This window comes from Ascidiella aspersa, chromosome 4, assembly GCF_963924565.1.
Source record: "Ascidiella aspersa chromosome 4, kaAscAspe10.2, whole genome shotgun sequence".
Classification (NCBI taxonomy): Eukaryota; Metazoa; Chordata; class Ascidiacea; order Phlebobranchia; family Ascidiidae; genus Ascidiella; species Ascidiella aspersa.
Genome location: NC_139450.1, coordinates 5,964,364 through 5,977,964, shown reverse-complemented (window position 1 = coordinate 5,977,964; position 13,601 = coordinate 5,964,364). Strand labels below are relative to the sequence as shown.

At 37.8% G+C, this 13,601-nt stretch overlaps 1 protein-coding gene across 1 annotated transcript; it reads right to left on the bottom strand.

Moving 5' to 3' along the window:
- Positions 1 to 2,534: 2,534 nt before the first annotated feature.
- LOC146146844 (ectin-like) lies at positions 2,535 to 12,666 on the bottom strand. Its single transcript, XM_083387112.1, has 9 exons — positions 12,601 to 12,666; positions 10,753 to 10,943; positions 9,043 to 9,199; positions 8,129 to 8,287; positions 7,251 to 7,427; positions 6,600 to 6,701; positions 4,663 to 4,758; positions 3,558 to 3,737; positions 2,535 to 2,873 (listed from the first exon to the last, which is right to left on the bottom strand). Exons 2-9 carry the CDS (start codon positions 10,825 to 10,827, stop codon positions 2,638 to 2,640), a joined length of 1,182 nt encoding a protein of 393 aa, XP_083243238.1. The 5' UTR covers positions 10,828 to 10,943; positions 12,601 to 12,666; the 3' UTR covers positions 2,535 to 2,637.
- Positions 12,667 to 13,601: the final 935 nt, after the last annotated feature.

Sequence of the window (13,601 nt, the reverse complement as noted above, 5' to 3'; positions counted from 1 at the left end):
GCTCTGCGCAGCGCATAAGTTATATTGGTCAATCATCTACCGGTGTTGCTATAATGTTGTACAATAAAGCCCAACAGTTTGCTTTGATAACGCTTTTTTCTTACTATGCTGGTATGCTTATTTTACCATGCGAGTAAATGTTGTTTAACAGAAAGCAAACTAATCTGATTAACTCAAACCTGATCACGATACCAATACTCATGAATCAGTTATAGGGCCTACCCAATCCATTAGTGTGCGGTAGCATACTTGCCTGTAATAAACGCACACGCCCGTCGCGGATTCGTTGAACAACTTCTTTACTCGATTAAAAATTTTAATCATTACTTAAGTTCAGCGTACTGCGCAAAGTTAATGCAGCCGTTTACAAAGTCAAGCACTTTTTAAAGTTTAAGCCGTTGACATCCAACGGCCCGTTTAACATCCAATATGCCACAATAAAATAAAGTTGGTCTGCTTTTGCAGAGTGAAACACTTTTATCCTGCCGAAGTATAACTAACGCGTATCTGTACGTCCGGCAAAAACGCAGACACCCTGTGATGAAACTATCGCTTGTACAAAGAGCAAAACTGAAACGTGAAACAACAGAAAATATATGAGCGGACACCAGACATAGCCACGAATAACATTTCAGGAGAATTTTTAATGAATTTCAAAGCTCAAATGGTCGAGTTAATCGACATGGTATTGAAGATGTTTTGATACGCACTAATTCAGGAATGCGTTACACTTTAAGTGAGGTAGGATTATATTTAATCACATTATGGTGGCTGGTGCTGATACAAGTTATTATCGAGCTACATTACAGATCCGTGAGTAGTGGACCTGAGGATACTTTTTACTTTGGTAGTTTTGTAGGAGATAACATTATTTTTATCCGGTAAAATGTATAAAATGACATTAGTCTACTAATGTGCTGTCCTTGCATTTACTGCTAGGCCATACCTGGGCAAACTACAACCCACGGGCCGGATCCGGCACCCAAGAAATATAATCCGGCCCGCAGGTCATTTATAATATAACGTTTTAGGCACAAGTAAGCCTTAAGATTTTTTTCCTTTATTTCAGAATATTTTAATGAATACATTAGCCTACTATTGTAAGGCATCCTCACCTATAATCCTAATCTTACCAGCTTGTATAATCCTACTCTTACCAGCAAAACAGGGATATTAAACGGTTATTTTAAAAGGCATGACAAGTTGCAATATGTGTATTCGAGATCCCACTTTTACCACGGCCCGCCAAGACATTTTCTGTTTCTCATGCATCCCGATTTAGAAAACAATTGACCACCCCTGTGTTAGGTCATAGGTCAGCGGTTAAAAAAAAAAGCTAGATTTAGTTTAATTTGTGTCACTATATTTCATTTTACAGGAATAATGGTTTGGGGAGGAATTAAAAAGGAATGCAAATTTATTGTTCAGCCGCAAGTAACTCGCTAATTTACGCGTTGAAAAAATAATCTGTTTTGAAATATGTTCTGCTGTGTTTTGTTCTAAAGCCATCTTACAGTTTTTTCTTTCATAAAAATGTATTAGGCCACAGAATTTGTTTGTAATAGGCCACGAAAGAAAAAAGGTTGAGAACCACTGTCATAGGTTGTTGTCGCAACTTTTCTCTCAACTTACTCGTGTAGAAACGCAGCTGGAACTCTTAGCCCCCGAAAGCAAACAGCGCATATCTGCGTGATTTGTCCTTCAACTTTCACCGAACTAAGTTTATTAGAAAAGGCGGCGCTCTTCGAGGAAGCCGTCAAGGGTAGACTTGAATTTAGTTTACGGGAAAATGGCTGCCACACTTTTCGCGGTAGTGGAAAACTTGATTCTTGTTTCGGGAGATATGGAAGATAAAGCTTTGTGAGATTTCAGATTTATAGCTTTACGTTTTCTTTACAAAGATATACTGTAAATATTCAGGATTACAAATAAGCATGAAATCACGCGCCAGCAAGTGTAGGAAATATGAGTATTGTGGGTCAATATAAGAATCATTCGATATATGCATTGGATTTTATAAAAGAACAAAAAGCATTCATTGGTGATAAAATGGTGAAAATACAATACATAAAAAAGCTGATGTTTGCATTAAGCTATCGTGTCTTACAGGTATGACATTCACTGGAAGACTGACAGGCCAAAAAGTGTATCGAATGTATGTGAATCAATATAAAATTAACCAACACTGGAATTATGGTGCACTGCACTCAAAATAGTTTAGGGGCCAGTGTGTTCCACTTGTTGTACGTAAGGTTTTGTAACATTTTTGCGCTTCTTTATTTATCAAGTATGTTGATCACAAAACAAAACTACGTTTCTACAAAGAATTGATTCTAAAGGATTGAAATCGGTAAATCATATGCCTATGCCAAAGTGGCAAAAACCTATTGCTACACAAATCTCAATCTTCAAAAGAGACGCTCTTATGCGCACTATTGGGATATGCTGATGATTCTGGTGCACAAGCATCTAAATAAATTTGCCACACAAAAATCGACAAGCATAAAAATACGAAAAGCACAACATACACTAGCTACCCTACATTCGCAAATTGGCAAATAAACATGAAAAACAAAACTGATTTTATACCAAGCTATTTGTAGATATAATCAGGATTGTTAATCAGCAAGAAGCAACTCAAGTCACAATAGGAAAACCGTCGCAAACCGCCGATTTGGAAGTGCAATGACACTCTGTATGCCCGTGACAGGACTCGGCCCATTCCACGCCCGGGCAGAAGACAAAGCAGGGGGTGGTGCAACTTGGACTGATTGCGTCATCACACTGGCATGCTGATGACGTCACACCGTCGGTATCCAGCCCGGTGAACGACCAGCACTTGTTGGCGCCGCACTCGACTTCACAGATCAGACCTGAGCGAGTTACGTATTCGAGTATACTTAGAAACCTGTGCACAAAGACGAACCGTGCAAAACTGTTCTGAATTGTATGTCATTTATCATTTATCAGTGTGAATATGCCGAAAGTGTGCCGATCATGTTACGCTTTTTCGCGATGTTATCTTCTGATCGAATTTCCAAAAAGAAGTCGGCTTTAAAAAGAGGAAGTATATGGCGATACACAAAAGTAAATGGTCGTTAGTTGCCTGGGAGCTTATCTTTAATAATTTGTTTTCCCTGTGTTTAAAATAGAGAAGAAAAAAAGTTATGTATTCGAGTAAATATGTAGGTCGTTTTTAATCGACGGTTCTCGCAATATTCTTGTCGACAAAGTCACTTTATTTAATATTAAAAAACATATGGGCAGCTCGACTCGATGACCGAAAGGTCCTTTCGCTGTCCTTGTGTTATTCTTTTTTGTTTTTTTAGTTTTTCGATGATTGGAAACATACACAAAAATAAATTGAATCTGAATCTGAAATATGCACCTTGTATTTGGAAAATACATTTTTTGCCCTTTTTTGACGAAATACATTATATAAAAATACATTTATAAAAACATCTTAAGTTTAGTATATACCGCTGGACCACCATTAAATGACCATTTTACTTAGTCTAACAAAAAGTTTTTAATTCGCTTCTGCAACAAGCTTTCACCTTCAACGTAATGCGGCACTTCGGCTTGCCACTGCCAGCTGGCGAATGCCACATTGCCACCGGGGAAATAGTGGCACGCTGACATGTACACGTACTTGCCGTCTGAAACCGGGAGCTCGGACCTTGCCAGTCCGCATCCCATCTTCTGCGTCGAATTCCACAGCAGTTGTGTGAAGTGACCTGTCGATTTTTCAGTTATCGATAAGAAAAATGGTCATCCTATCAAAAAAAAAGTTATCTCGACTGAACAAAAAAGGATACAGATACTCGTTTACCCTTGGGGAAAAAATGCAATTCAAATCGAATTGTCAAGCAGATTACTCCATCACGTAAAGAAAACGATGACAAACTTTCTACCGATACGCTTGAAGATTTTTAGGGATGTCGTCACACAGTTACGTCATAACGGCACGTCTAAAACAAGGTATTATGGGAAACCGGAGTTTGTCGTTCGATGTGGTGCACTGTAGTCATATTTTCCACTCAAATATTAAATTAAATACATTCAAGAAGAGGGGGGTGGCCTGGTAAAATTGACATTTTCAAAGCAAGGCGTACCTGCGAAAAGTATTTTACCAAAATGCCGTCTCGGTAGCAATTCTTTTACGGGGACACCATTTCGGACCGTTTCGGACCGTTTCGGGTTTTCAGGCACTGTTGTAGGCTAAACCAGCGGTTCCTAAACTGGGGTACGCGGACCAACTGGGGTCCGTACAACAGTTTCTGGGTCCGCAAGGAGAATTAGTCTTTAATTTTTTAAACATCACTCATTAGCGAATGTTTTTTAACATTAGCATTAGACTATGTTAAAAACATTTTTAGTCTTTAGTTGTGCTTTATTATTCGATAATATAGCGTGTTTGTTGATGTCTCTTGTGACATCATAAATCATCTATTAGGCTGAACTAACTGCTATCAGCGAATCGTTCGCATTAGTAAGAAAGTTACATTAGAAAGAATCGTGACTGCACTAGTGTACTACAAAAAAACATGGGTCAACTGACCCTTGAATTTTTATAGGGCCGCGAAATATCAAAAGAATTGCAAAGGGTCCGCCAGGCAATTTTTTTTTATAAAAGTTTGGGAACCGCTGGGCTAAACTTACCGATCACATTGGACGAGTAGGCAGGCAGTGGTTGTCCAGGGTTGTCCCAGTCGTAATACGCAACCTCGCTGTAATATCCCCTGGCACCACGATAAGCTGGATTTGGTTAAATATAAAAGTATTCAGTTGCAATGCGCTAAAGAAAAAATTGTAAAAGCCAAAAAAAAAATAATTGATTGATGAAATAATAATAATATTATTACTATTTTTGTTAATTTTGGGATCTAAGCCTGCTCCAACATTGCTAGTTGTTGATCTCTTCTCCATATCGTAAGATTCAAGCAAAACCACAAAGGTTGTAAAAGAGATCCAAAAACAACTTTATTCAAGAAAAGCAGAATACTATAGTTACGCAAAAAGCATCGTCAGTTCTGCTAATATACTACAAACACAACGAAACACCAAAATTATATATAAATAAAATAAAATAAAACTATTCAAAAGTTTAAAAAGCCAATAACAGAATTACAATACAGTTCAGTAGAGCTGTTAACCAATACTGACGTTAAAATGGCAAAATAAATAAAAAGCAGACAACTCGGGTTTCCCTAAAAACATGGTAAATGACATCATCCAGAAGGCTAGTTCCTGGAAAGAACGTTTCGGCCCTCCAAAAAAAGAAAAAAGAAAAGCAGAGGATATAACAGTTTGGCCCTCCCAGTTTCCCAAGATACTAAGGATGACGATTAAAGAAAGGAAGTTAGCACCTACAACAACTATAACGTATAAAAACCCGCAAACACTCGGAGTAATCCTTACAAATTATCGCCGTTTAGCTTTCAACAGTCAAAATATTGATGAAGGCAAGTCGGGCCCATGTGGAAAGTGTGCTTTGTGTGGCAATTATGGAAAATATAAAACTTCTATGGTTAACTGTTCTAAACAGCTCTACACTCCACAAGGTTATATCAAACTCAAACGCAATCTAACGTGTTCTAACTACGGGATTTATGTCGCGACATGTAAATTATGTAAAAATCAGTATGTCGGCCAAACAAAAAATAAATTCTCTACAAGATGGACCGCACATAGAAACCATTGGAAAAAGTTTGACATTTCAGACAATAATGACCAATCTGCCCTCTTACGACACTACGCCACACATCACATTAATGAACTAGAAAGAAAACCCCCAATACACGAGTGTTACAATGTAACATTTGTTGCACAACCCGAAATGGTCCAGCTGGACTTTCATGAGGACATTTGGTTAAATAAAATAGGAGCTACCATCAATATTCAGAATATTATAACACCCACTATTAAATAATCCTTGCACCTTACGTTTTTTTCTCTTTTCTTGACCTACTTTTGCGCGACCTCAGAATTTCTTTGCGTTTTCTTGGCGTTGTTTTGCTTCAGGCATTGTGATTCCGTTTATTATAGTAGCTCTTTATTTTGCCATTTTAACGTCAGTATTGGTTAACAGCTCTACTGAACTGTATTGTAATTCTGTTATTGGCTTTTTAAACTTTTGAATAGTTTTATTTTATTTTATTTATATATAATTTTGGTGTTTCGTTGTGTTTGTAGTATATTAGCAGAACTGACGATGCTTTTTGCGTAACTATAGTATTCTGCTTTTCTTGAATAAAGTTGTTTTTGGATCTCTTTTACAACCTTTGTGGTTTTGCTTGAATCCAAAAAAAATAAATAGGCTTTTATTGGTGTTTTTTTTTCTAAATTAGATATTATGTTTTGTATATTTCTGCAACATTATTGTGTTTATTATTAGTAAAAACGACTTAGTTCACACTAAGAATATTTAACCGTAAATATTTAAACGCGTTCTGCATTAATTGAAAATGTCAGTTTATAATTTAATTTTGGCACTTAATTTTGTTGAAATAGTGCAGAACCTATGTTATGCTTCTAGTATGCTATTGGAGATCTCGATTATTTCACATGTACACAATGTCGAAAATTTGAGATACTACCTGGGAGATAAACCTCTGGTTCAACTTTGTTTGGTTTGGTTGTGTAGGCCATCATCTCAGACACTCCGTACAATCGGTAAACTTCACCGTCCGGATACCAACCTAAATTAATACAAATATCTAAAGTTTTGGTTTCATGCAATTTTTGTGCTAGTTGGCCATCGTTTTATATAAAAGGCCGGGTCGAGGCATTTATGATAACGCGCGACATTCGTAACTCCGTTTGTCGAATATTATCGGTTTTGCGCCGATATCCAATACCAGGTGGTATAGATTTGGATACAGCTACAGGAAATACACAAAATAGTTTCTCAAGTAACAACACTAGAAAGCAAACCCAAATTCTGGTTACGCAATAGAGTTTGGTATCTCGGCAGTATAAGTCGGCCAAAAATAGTGTGTAAGGTCCCCTTTTTTACTAGGCTTAGTGTATATGTTGTATGACAATGCCAGCCGTGCTAAAAGTAAGATGTCCGGCTCTCTTGTATATGATTTTGAGTATAGCCTAGTTATGCAAATCATAAAATAACTTACCAAAGATAAGCTGCTAATAATACATTTTGAGTCTTTTGCCACCCAAAGTGAATGGTCTCGCGGCCAACTGTTTGCGGACCCTGGTCTATGCAGTTTTTACGAAAATGAAAATCTCGCCTTGGCTTGAATGCACGACTGTGGTTGCGTTGATGGACACCAAATAATCGACGTATTTCTGAGCCGTGGCTGCAAGCGCCGAATCCCAGGTCAGCTGATCGGCGCCGTGACCTCGCCTGTAGTAATTGTGATTGTTCAGCATCCCTTCCGACCAAGTGTTGGGAGGCACGTCCTGATCTGTTAAAGTCAAATTAGCGAAAATTAATTTCGATTTACACACTTTGCATGTAATAAATGAAGGATCCTTCAGGTGTGTGGGTAAATTGGTCAAATACCCAGTGTTGTAATGGCTTAAGTCAAGGACTTCACTTAAGTGCACTTCAATTTTTTTTTTTTTAATGACTTGACTTGGCTTCTTTTATGATCAGTACTTTAACGCATCGAATCGGATCGGGATACTATTTTTCTAAAATATCGTGCATCGGTATCGGGTAAAAAAATCAAGTGATGGACATCCCTAGTTCTAACAGCCAGTAATGTGCGACACATTATGGAATATAGATAATTGAACAAACACTGCACAGTTAATGTGCTTGCCAACTCGCCCAGGACGTTGCAGTGACTCAAATGAGCCCACGGACTCAGGATTAACGAAACGCTGCCCTATACATATACTCACCAGGACAAGATTTATTTCGATTTTAAAACCAAACTTTTCGCAAAAGTTGTTTATCTAGTTGTTTTTAGATACTGCACTTTACTTGGAAAAGCTGCTCTAAGTACATATACCCCACCAGGACAAAATTTATTTCGATTTTGATACAGAGCTTACAGATTTCTTTCGATTTTGATACAAACTTTGCATAAAAGTTGTTTGTCTAGTTGCTGTAGATACTTTACTTTACTTGGGCAAAACTGCCCTATATACATATACTCACCCGGACAAGGTTGGATGGTGCACGACTGTCTCCCGTGGTCATCGCCAAAACACAGGTTCCCGTCCTCACATGTGCGGAATCGACGCTGCATCCCGGTTCCACATTCGGCCGAGCAGGCGCCCCACTCGCCCCATTCACCCCACTGGGCCACCCAAATTTCTGACGAAAACAGAGAACCATTTACGCCGAGATATAGTTTTCAAATTATAGCCGCAAAACGTTATCTATAAGCTAGGAGGCAGTCACTACTGTTACGGGATGATTTTTAATTCACTATTTTGGTATTGATAGGTTTTTAGGCAAAATTTCACAAAGTCGAACAAGAAAACGCAAAAATGCGATTTTCTTATCGCGTCTGTGTAATAGGTAATGAGTTGTATAAAAGCGTATTACAAAAACAATAATAGTATAGTTTATATAAGGATCTAGGCCTGTTCAATATCGCAAAACCCAAAAAGAACCAAAAAATGTTAAAAGGATTTAAAACAACTTTTTTGAAAACAAAGAATACTATAGTTATCCTAGAAGGGCGTCAAGTGATTTCTTTTAAATTAAGTTTTTCAGCAGAACTGCTGATCGTGCCGTATTTGGCGTTAGTGTGCAGTTTATTTTTTTAAGATTTGAAGTTCTTTTTGGATATATAAGAGTACGTAATGATCATGAATTGATTAAGGAATTAGTAAATAAAATTAGCAGCTCTTTATCCAATTAATTGAAAACAAAACTGAACAGTAACTTTGTACACAATTTCAAATGTCAAAGCCTGTAAGTTTCCCACGAACCGAGACCTAAATTAAGTCTCGATAATATTTGATATGGAAAGATTCTAAATATGACGACCAAATAACCAAGTATTATGTTACAAATCCGTAACAGGCACCAACGTATTAAAGTAAATACAAACTAACACCTACTGCATCCCGTTTCGACGCAGACGGCGCATTCCTCGTTGTAATGGGTATAAACGTCGCCCAGGCTCACATACTTGCCGGGCGGTTGTCGGTCCTCTTCAACAGGAAAGGTACACTGCTGGGCGAACGGCTCGTTCCGACCACTGCAAAACACCTGACCCTGGAAAAGCGCAAGGAACAAATGTTATCGTTTTGGGGTTAGACTTTTATTTTCATTAAAAAATGAAGCGCAGGCGCCTTTAGGATAAATATGATTGGCCGGACATACTTTTAAGAAAATCACTTCGGTTTAGGACGCTTTTTTGACAAACTTTTTTTTTACCTAAAACGGTCTAAAAACGAAACATGAAAGGTTCTGCCAAAATCATATCTACAGTATCGTAAAAACCTTTTTTCGCGATTAACAGCATTATTCTATTATTTTGTTGTTGGAAAACCAAGACATTTGTTTTCAGTTTCGTTGCCTTTTCCGTATACATTTTTAGCGTTGTTTCTGTTCCATTTGTATACAATTGCAGTTAATTTATATAGAACATACCATTCAACGTTTCTAGAATCGCCATCAGCATATTTCCGTGAAAAAACAAGCAGTTTAAATCAGGGTTGCAGAGTCGGAATCAGGAATCGACTGAGTCAGTTTATTTTGCTGGAGTCGGACTCGGGACCCGAGTAAGATCACGTAAAACTACCCGAGTCCGACTTGCGCATGCGCAGTACCAAATTTTAAAACCGACATTGCCGCCAACTATAAATTGTAAAGGCGGAATAGCATATTTGGCAAACATCCCTGGTTTCAATATTAGCAAATTTAAGTATGCGGGAGCAACACAATATTTGTTCAATTTTTTAAACTTTGAGTTTTCTTGTTTATATACGCGTCAGCGGAACAGTGATCAACAAGCAGAAACCTGCTGCCAATGGTTTTGGATTCCATAAAGATACGCCCTTCTATACAATATTTGTTCTGTTCGACTGATGTCATATACCCACGTCCTATACGTCTTACGCCATTGTGTTCTGATATTTTAACACCTCTCACACCACAACAGCACGCACTTTTCAAAGGTTCGTCGAAAACTTTAGCTTGTGTCTGGCAGAAAACCTCAAAAAGTATAAACAAAATTGTTCAGTGGCCACCATATCAAGACAGCAAGAACAAAAACATTTGAAGATTGTTTTGGGCAATAAACCCACAAAAACAAAATATTTCCATTGAAACCACAAAATCAAAATATTATCGCGTGCGCATAAAATCTGCTATTTGTTATTTCTACAGTCGATACAAAATTTGCCTAAACAATACGAGTATAGAATCTTTTTTAGGAAAATAAATGGTAAACTTTCGCTTAAAATCATAACGTATTTAGTTGAAAATGTGTATTGTATAAACAAACAAATTGGTAATTGGTTAGCGTTACGTATAGTACCTTATTATTCTCCTTTTTTATTTCAAGCAAATTTTCGGCCGATATTTAGTCACCAGTTGTTGTTTTTTTTTAATTAACGATTTTTTTAGACTTGGTGCTTTGTCTTTCCTAAACCTTTTAACGTCACTTTAATTGTAATTTGAAACGTTCGGACAATCAAATAGATCGATTAAATTCCATTAAACGCCGGTATTTAAACACGGTGTCCGAAGCGACCGTCGGATTTCGTCGAACTCCAGGCGAATGATTACCCGCAAAGTATAATATCGAAATGAACAAGACACACCGGCGTGAAACCTCCAAAGCAGTTATCGGGGTTGGTGCACTCAGAGTAACCGTCATCGGCGCATCGACACCACATGCCGGAAGGTAGGGTCCACCTCTCCCCCGGAAAGTATCGGTCTGTTCGGTGTGGGAAGTCAACCTGAATGAGGAATACGCGCGACACTTGCTTGCAGTAGGTGAAGCTGTGTGTTTCTGCGAAAGAATGTTGTTAGAATTAAGTTATATATGTAACACACATAGTTGAAAAACGATTGTTGCGCGTGTTCACGAAGTCGTAGAACTTTTATAAATGATATTAGAGAGACTTTGTTGCGTAACTGACACCCGTTATTTTATATTAAATTATATCATTACTATGCGCAAACAAGTAAAATAGATTAAATAAAAACATTCAGAGGTATTTTTGTAGGTTAATAGGCCAAAATTTCCTTTAGCATCGAAGGTTACTTATCTCCAGGTGTCAATCAATTACGTTAATCAATTTAAATTAATTTATAATCGTATCGGTACAGATACCAGGTCGGTATCGGACGAGAACCGACAACAATTGGCATCGAAAATCGGCTCCGATCCGATATTATTATCGACATTATTTACATCTCTAAATATTATTTCTGTTGAAAAATGATATAAAAATGCTTTTGCTATCAGTCATGAAAGCCTTCATCTGGAAAGTTCCATGATGAAGGCTTCGTGGATAGTTAGCCGAAACGTCGGACAAACAAATAAATACCAGAGGGAATTATTTTCAGACAAAATTTTTCTTTTTATTTTTTTTGAGATAAACAGCGATTAAACTTTAATACAGAACAGGAAGTCTAAAACCACAATTTTTTCACCTTTTTATAAATCGAAAACCAATTGAAATAAAATGGAAAACTATTCTCATTCAAAAGGAAATCTCAAATGCGAGTAAACTTGACATGTTTTGCTCGCCTAAATTGCTGGTTATTATAGATTTTAATAAAAAAACTGATAAAACCTGAAAAGCAGACTTTTCGTTTAGAGACGAAAATTAGGTTGGGGCTAAATTTGGGACATGAAAGCGTTTTATAAATTAAACCACAGTTACGCCATTACGCGAAACAATACCGCCAGACAAAATAACTGTCAAACTTTAGGTCTGGTTCGAGGTCAGTGATGACGTGGGTAGGTGTCTGGATGCGGCTGCGGGGGGCAAGTTGGTGGCCATAATCGGGGAATTTTCGGCGTGCGGACGTCCAAGAGTGTTATTCGGCGGTTTGTCGTTCGGAGAAACTTGGGAGCGTGTTTCACTGGGCGAAAGGTCTCAGGCTGTTTTTTTTTCAGAAAATTCACATCGGGACCTGGATAATTAGCCGAAATGTTGGACGGACAAATAAATACCAGAAGCTTATTTTCAGTTGATGCTATGCCTGGTAGCAACAGCATGTTTATATATGATTGGAACTATAGAGGTTGACCGATATAATTTTTTTTTTGTCAACCGATACCCGATACCGATTTTTATATACTTGGGAAATGTTCAAAACTTCAACTAATTGAAAATAACATCTTAATAAAGTTTTATTTTATTTACCTTTATTAAATATTGAACTATTATTTTGCATATTAACTTGGCGTGATGCTAAAACCCAATTTTTTTTTATCAAAAATGGGTAAGTTGCTTGTACAGGAAAAAATATATAATATTTTCATACTAAAATATCGGCCAAAGTATCGGCCTAGGCCTACTATTACCGATACCGATATATCGGTAGAATTCAAATATCGGCCGATATTATCGGTAAACCGATATCTCTAATTGGAACCCAACGACGACTGAGATTACCCCGATCCGATATTATCGGTCATTTTATCGACCACTGACCTGCAGTGCAGCAATAAATGTCCTTCTTGAGCTCGGGACTGTCTGTGTTCTCACCCCAGCTGGGGAAAGTCCCTTTTGCGTAGGTGTGCTCCCAACAGGCGAGGGTGTACACATCCTGACCCACCTGCACCCAACTGTTTGCGATGTCGCTGGACGAAAAAAACAAAAGTTTTATATTTACCACTGTTTAAGATTGTATTGTTTGTTTTGGGATGTATGCTTGTTCTGACATTAAACGTTGAAGGTTTTACAGTAAGTATTCACCGGTTTAATTTAAATTTGTGCTTCACATGCTAACTTGGGAGACCTGCCTTGTAATGTTCCGTGACGTATTGTGAGCTTTGATTAGGGGCAAATTGGTAATTGCTGTTACAAGGGCAACCACATAAAAGGGTTTAAACCAGGGGTTCTTAAACGTTTTTACCGCGGACCCCTAATTCAATTTTTTGCTTCGCGTGGACCACGGTAGGCACGACATTTTCACAGATAACGTCATAAATTGAGGTCAAAATACAAATAAATTTCGGTCAAAATACAAAATAAACTATTGATCTAAGATTACATTATAAACAGAATAATATACACCTATACGACAAACGCAGATACGTCAGTTTTGGTTTACCCCAGAAATTGTTTGGCGAAAAAACTTAAATAGACCTGGACACACAACTGTTTTGGGCAACCAAAGGCATAACATATAGTACGGTAATACATATTTATGGTGTGGTAGGTTATATTAAAAATTATAACCTAAAGCGCTAGAATGGCATAGAAAAGGTCATTTGAAGCACAAAGCAAATTGGCACTGACCAAAACAGGTTTCTTCAGGCCACATATTGGTTGAAAGACTTACTTGGTCGGTGCCCAGCGATTCTCGTCCCAGAAGACGCCAGTAAGAACCGGTACAGAGTCAACGCATATCTCGGCAGCTGTACAAAGACTGCGGCCACGCTGCTCGCAAAAGTCCTTCGCTACTGACCAAGTCAAGTTGGTCCACTCGT